General features: G+C 37.5%; 1 protein-coding gene across 1 annotated transcript in view; it reads left to right on the forward strand.

Moving 5' to 3' along the window:
- LOC102523741 (hemoglobin subunit beta) overlaps positions 1–1,125 on the forward strand; it is a 32,409-nt gene extending 31,284 nt beyond the window's left edge. The window contains exons 4-5 of the mRNA XM_032490513.1: positions 1–124; positions 871–1,125. Coding sequence (XP_032346404.1) covers positions 1–124; positions 871–999 — 253 coding nt within the window. The 3' untranslated portion in view covers positions 1,000–1,125. The remainder of the gene's footprint in view (positions 125–870) is intronic.
- Positions 1,126–6,883: the final 5,758 nt, after the last annotated feature.

Here is a 6,883-nt window from a genome sequence, read left to right on the forward strand (position 1 = left end):
TGGCAGTAAGGTGCTAAACTCCTTTGGTGATGGCCTGAATCATCTCGACAACCTCAAGGGCACCTATGCTAAGCTGAGCGAGCTGCACTGTGACAAGCTGCACGTGGACCCTGAGAACTTTAGGGTGAGTCCATGGGACCCTCAATGTTCCCCTTCTTCCCCTTTTTTATGGTCCAGCTCGTGTCACGGGGGAGGGCTGAATGGCAGGATGCAGTTCAGAATGGAAAAGAGATATTCTGGTAATATCACTGTGGGCTCCTCAGAACCATCTGGTTTCTTTTACCCTCTTTGCTCAACATCGTTTCCTCTTGTTCATTTTTTTTTCCCCTCAAGGTAGCAGGGGAGGTAATTGGTTTATTTATTTTTTTTAATGGAGGTACAGGGAATTGAACCCAGAACCTTTTACACGTACTCTACCACTGAGCTACACCCTCCCCCACCTCATTCATTCTTGTTTTCCTGTTTGTTCTCTGCAATGTCTTCTTTCTTTTTAAAATTAAACTTTTTGAGTGTTTAATTAAAAAAACCTTCTTTTAATCCACTTCAGGAATGTTACTGAACAGTTTCCTCCCTTATCTCTTCCTTTCAAAGCAAGCAGGATAAAAAGTAGTGTTGCTTCTTCACATGGTTCTAAAGGACAACAATGATGACTTAAGTTCGGAATTAAGGCAGAAAGGGAGAAACATTTCTAAATATAAATTCAGGCTGATGGTGGGGGACTCACATCAAGAGCAACCTCTGCACTTCGGTGATCGTTCCGCTTATATTTAGGGGCACAGCTTGGGATGAGACTGAAATACTCTGAGTCCAAGCCGGGTCCCTCTGCTCCCTCTGCTAACCACGCCCTTGCTTCTTATCTCTTCCACACAGCTCCTGGGCAACGTGCTGGTGGTTGTGCTGGCTCGTCACTTTGGCAAGGAATTCACCCCGGACCTGCAGGCTGCCTATCAGAAGGTGGTGGCGGGTGTGGCCAATGCCCTGGCCCACAGATACCACTAAGCTTCCTTTCCTGATTTCCATGAAGGGCTTACTTGTCCTCAGAGCCCAAAAACTGAATCTGGAAAAACTTATGAAGAATTTTGAGCATCTGGCCTCTGTCTAATAAAAACATTTATTTTCATTGCACTGGTGTATTTCAATAATTTCTGTGACTCTCACTTAGATGGGCACATGGGAGGGCAAGGCACTTAGGACATAAAGAAACACAGGGCTAGTAGAGACCTTGGGAAAATACATTTGTATCTTGGACTCCATGAAAGGAGTGTAAAAGAAAGGTTGTAAATAGCTAATATCAAGGGGGAAACACACCTTGCTGTTTATTCTTACTTTCTGTTAGAAATGGATTCAAGTTGAGGCTTGATTTGGGAGTTAAGATTATTGCTATGTTTTATTGAAATCAATTATTTTATTTAGCCTTCCTTGTAAATGTCTCTTTAATTGTCTGGAATCTCACAGCCCTAAATCTGTTAAGTTCTTCTGCCTAAAGACACCACTGTTCTTCTAAGATTTTTCCTTATGTGCTTTACTGCTCCCATTGCTCCACTTCCCCTGACCACTCATTCTAGTTTCCTCTGTCATCTTATAAAGATCTGCATGAAGAACAGAGAGCAGAGGGAGGTAGCTTTGCTACCTCTTCCATTGAACCCTTCCCCGTCTGTATTGGAAGGAGGGGATTACTCATACTGTGAAAAATATAGGACTGAAGAGAATGTAAAAAGGGGCTTTTGAGGCCGGATACTCACTGCTGTCTTGTAATCACTTCATGCACCTACATCAGATGGAGTCCCATCCGCTCAGGATGCTTTAGCATCCACATCTGGGAAGTGATTGGAGGTCTGCTCTCTTCCTTATCCTGCCTCTGATGGCGTCTCTGCCCTTGTAGTCATTAGCATAGTGTTACCAAGCAGCAACACATGCCAATTTCATTTTCTCATTCAATAGTCACCTACATGGATGCTTCATTCTGGAAATAATAGGTGAACTTCAAGCAGTCCTTGTCCCGTCCTGAATCCCAATTTTGATTCTAAAGGTAATGCATCTAATATGTGACTATAAATGAGTGTGTACAGGACTACGAGATCAGAGGGTGAAGCCTGTGATATGAAATGAATGATAAAGTAGATACTTTTAGACAGAGGAGAAAAAAATAAAAAAGGAAAGGGAGGATAGCATATGCGAAGTCACTGATGAATAATGTGCTTGGTATTCTGAGAATTTCAAGACAATTAAAGCAAAACTGCCTGGAATGGAATGGAATGGAATAGAAAAGAATAGAACAGAACTAAAATATGAATATGAAGTTTGGTGAACACTGTGGACAAGAGGATACAATGTAGTCATCATGCATGAGATGCTTGTCCTGCTAATAGTTTAGAACATAATTTTGAAATCAGATAGCCTAGACTGCACACACTATTACTACTTATTAGCTCTGACCTTGTGAAAGATCAGCTAATTTTGCTGAACTTCATTTTTCTTATCTGTAAAATACCTCAAATGATATATATCATTCCTATGGTGTGATTGTAAAGATAAAATTAGATAAAGTGTACAAAAAAGTTTATTGCAATACCTGGCACTCCACAATGCCTGACACAAGGCTCAGCAAATGTAATCTAAGTAGTATTTTTGTTACCATTATCATGAATAGTAAGGGTGTAGAGGTAGCATCATTCATATTGATGATGATGCCTGAAAGAATTGTCTCATTAAAGAGAAAAATCATAACCAGGAATATTATTTCTTGTCTGATACCATCCATGTTCCCCACACCCCATCCCCAACCTCTTATGTACAGGGATCTGTGTGATTTGTTCATTACTGAATAGCACAACTGAATGTATCAGTTGGCGTCCAGCTGGGAGACTGAAAGCACATTGTTCATTATAACAGGAGACTGGAGACAAGGACTAACTAAGACTGACTAACAAGGAGTAAAGAGGACTCTAAAACTCTAAGAGTAGAAGAGTAGACTTCCTCTGAAGACACAGGAAACAGTCACTGTCCCAGATACTGAGACAGAACACTCACAGAAGAAACAGTGTGAGAGAGGTCTTTTTCCTGGGACCTCTTGAGAGAGGGCATGCCCAAAGCTCAAGGGATGGCTGGAAAAAAACTGAGGCTGCAAAGGAGATGCATAAGCACTGGGAAGTGCTCTGTCTACAGCACTCATTGAAAATCTGCTCCCCAGGGTGCCAGGGAGCCACCATGTGGAGGAACTGCATCTCAGATCTTCCTATGAAACTACCTGGGGGTTAAATAATTTATGAGAAAATTCTAGAGAAGCAACACTGACTACAGAGTTACCCAAGGGGGTGCCAGAGGGAGCCACTCACAGGAGGTGCTGCCTTTGGCGTCCTCTGCTGCAAAGCCACATGTGCCATGGGAACCTGGCCCTGGAGAAGCTGAACACCTTACCATGGCATGGTGCTATAAAAGCAGAGAGGATGCAAGGTCCTGCCTAGAGAATCACACCAGAACTAGAAGGAGAGTCCCCTTACTCCACAAGTGCCTGTCCAGAACACTCTACTGACCAAAGTTAACATTGTGCCAACTGGAAAAGGAGAACTTTTATCAGAGTCCACCTCCATTATCACAGGATGGGCAATTAAAAGTGAATTTAGATTTGAAACAATATATCGATCACTGACACACGTGGCAGACAGTAGGTACTTGTGTCACTTGAAGAAAGTAGGGCAATATGTAAGAAAATTCCGATTAGAACTAGCAAATGATTAAGTAGTGTTTAGAGGCTTATGATAAAGTAGGTTTAGAGGCTTCTTCAGTAGAAGAAGGAGGGCAGACTTTATAATTGTTTGGATTAATACTCTCTCCTCTGTATGAGTTTGATATATTTTTCAACTTATTCACACACTGGGCAAACAAAAGGGGTATATTTCTCATGCTCCCATATCCAACAGAAAGATTACTTACATTACTTCTACTGTTTTTGTCTCAGTGATGAGCATAATGATAATAATGCTGAAATTCAAGCACAGAGTTAGTTCATGATACTCTTACTTTATAGCAGATTTTCAACACCACTTTATAAAAGGTTTTGTTTTATTTTATTTTTTCCATTTATCCTTCATCCTTACGTTATCACTTTTAAATTATCTAAAAACTGTTCATGTACTCTTGTAAAATACATAATTTTTTTGCATTTTAATTTACACAAATTGTATTTTCCTATAAAATCTCATTTTAGCTTGTTTTCCTCATTCAACTTATTACATGAAAATTCAGTAGACTGGTTTTCAGAGTTGCAAAAATAGTATCCATTTATTGTGCTTCATTTAGCCACTTCCCTTAGGAGGAAGTGTGAGGATGTCCCCTTTTCCACCAACATAAGCATCAATAAAATGAACATCCTTTAATGTATTCTTTTACAGGAAACCAAATAGCCTGTGTAGTATAACTACGGTGGCACTGCTTCATCATAACATTGATTTATACTTAATTTGTTAATATTGGCAGAGAGCTTTCAAAAACTGTGTATACAGTTTATATTCCTATTAACATTACCCATCCAACACTTGATTTGTTCAACTTTCTAATGTTTCCTCCTTAGGAATGCAAAGTGATATTAAACTTTTTTAAAATTAAAATTTATCTAATTACTACTTTAAGGATCATCTAATTCTCTTCTGGGCAATTCAGGCTGTGTGTCAATCACCTATTCATATAATTTTTTCAATTTTTAATTATTGTCCTATCTTTTGATAAATTTTAAGTTTTCTTTTAATTGATTGTTAATGTTAAAATGTGTTTCTAGGTTGTCATCTCTGTGTTAACTCTGTGGTATCATTCACTGAATTGAAGTGATTAATTTTCCTTTCATTCTTTGTAGCTGGCAATCTGGGTTAAGATTTCTTTCCCTACTATTTAAACACGAACACTTTTTTCTCTTAACATTCTGTTGTCAATTTACTTTAACTTTTAGGTTTGTACTTTACTTGAAATTCTGTTTTGCATATAGAGGGTGATAGGAATACAGCTTTGCTTTTCTTCAAGTAGTGAATGGTTTTTCCAAATATCATCTACTAATCAATGTATTCTTTTGCTTTTCAGTGTCACTTTTGCCACTACTCAGGTCCCCAGACACATATAGATCTATTTCTGAACTCTCTGTATGTTCCATTGTTTTGTTTGTTAATTCTTCTATCAGTATCATATTTTTAAAATATTTATTTTAAACTATGATTCTATAGTATGTCTAAATATCTAATGTATTCTTTCTAAATTATTCTTTCATGTACATTTAGAATGCATCTGTATTCTAAATGACAATTTCTTTGAACAACTTAGTTGGTGATCTGAGTGAGATTACCTTGCATTTAGAGACACATTTGGGGAGAAAAGAAATCTTTACTATACTGAGTTGTACTATCCATTAAGATAACACATGTTTCCATTTATCTAGATTTTGTTTTATGTCATTTTGGAATGTTCTGACAATTTTTATGAAATATATCACACAAAACAAAAAACAAATACATTTCAATAATTACAACTGCATCCTTGATTTCTCAGATATAAACATCGATTTGTCATTTTTCTCTTTTCCAAGATAATACAGTGGAATTAGAACACTTTATCTCCATTTTTTTCCCCTTTCCAACCTATCCTTCTTGTTATATGTTTTGAATATTTTGTTGTTTTAGCCCCTAAATTTTCTGTTAATACTTCAAGCAATGAAGAAATATTTGTAATTACTTACATATTGTTTTACATACATTCTTTCATTACTAGCCTTCCCCTTAAAATCATTTTCCTTTTTCCTGAACATGCTTAATATTACTTTTATTTGTTGGAAATACTTTTGCTAGTTTTGGTTTATCTAAAATTGCTTTACTTTTCTCCATTCGTACAGCATATTAGAATAGGATTATTAATATACAAGTCAGATAGCAGAATAAATTGAAAACCAAGAAATAGATCATAGTGAAATATAATAATTTGGTATATAAATGTGTAGTCTTTATATTCAGCGGGGGAGCAAAAAAAAAAAACCTCAACAGAAAGTGACTTCACAATTTTGACTCTTACCAATAGTTTATGCTAGGTCATAATTTACAAGCAGTGAGTTGACTCATTTAACATCTCCTCATAAATGTCAAAGATCTCAGGCTGGGATGGCAATATTGAACAGTAGGAATTTTGAAGCTTATTTTTAACAGACCTGAACAACAGCAAGGCAGTCATGTTAACAAGATCCAGGTCTAGAAGAAAGTTGAATTGCGATGTGTCTCTAGAATCAACAAGGTAAGGAATCATTTTTAAGTCAAATGTTTTAGGAGGTCAAATCAGAGGTGAAAAATGTCTGATGATAAAAAGGTGTTTGAAAACAGCCCACAGTGGTCTGGGTAGAAGATCAAACCACCTCCAACATTCTCTTAATTAAAGCCTAATCCAGAGCAAAGCTGTAACTCTCTTTCATTCTATGAAGGATGAAAGAAATCAGGAAGCTGCAGAAGGAAAGTCTGAAGCTAGGAGAAGTTGGTTCATGGGGTTTAAGGGAAGAAGCCATCTCCATGACATAAAAGTGCAAGGTGAAGCAGCAAGTTCTGATGGAGTAGCAAGTTATCTAGAAGATTTAGCTGATAATGAATGAAGGTGGCTATCCTAAACAACGGATTTTCAGTATAGATGCAAAATTTGGGAGGAGATGCCATCTAGGTGTTTTATAACTAGAGAGGAGAAGGTAATGCCTGGCTTCAAAGCTTCAAAGGACAGGCTGACTCTCTTGTTGGGGGCTAATGAAGCTGGTGACTTTAAGTTGAAGACAGTACTATTTTAACATTCCAAAAATTCTAGGGCCCTTAAGAATTATGGTAAATCTTCTGCTCCTGATCTCTATAAATGGAACAACAAAACTTGGATG

The sequence above is a fragment of the Camelus ferus genome, chromosome 10, assembly GCF_009834535.1.
Source record: "Camelus ferus isolate YT-003-E chromosome 10, BCGSAC_Cfer_1.0, whole genome shotgun sequence".
Classification (NCBI taxonomy): domain Eukaryota; kingdom Metazoa; phylum Chordata; class Mammalia; order Artiodactyla; family Camelidae; genus Camelus; species Camelus ferus.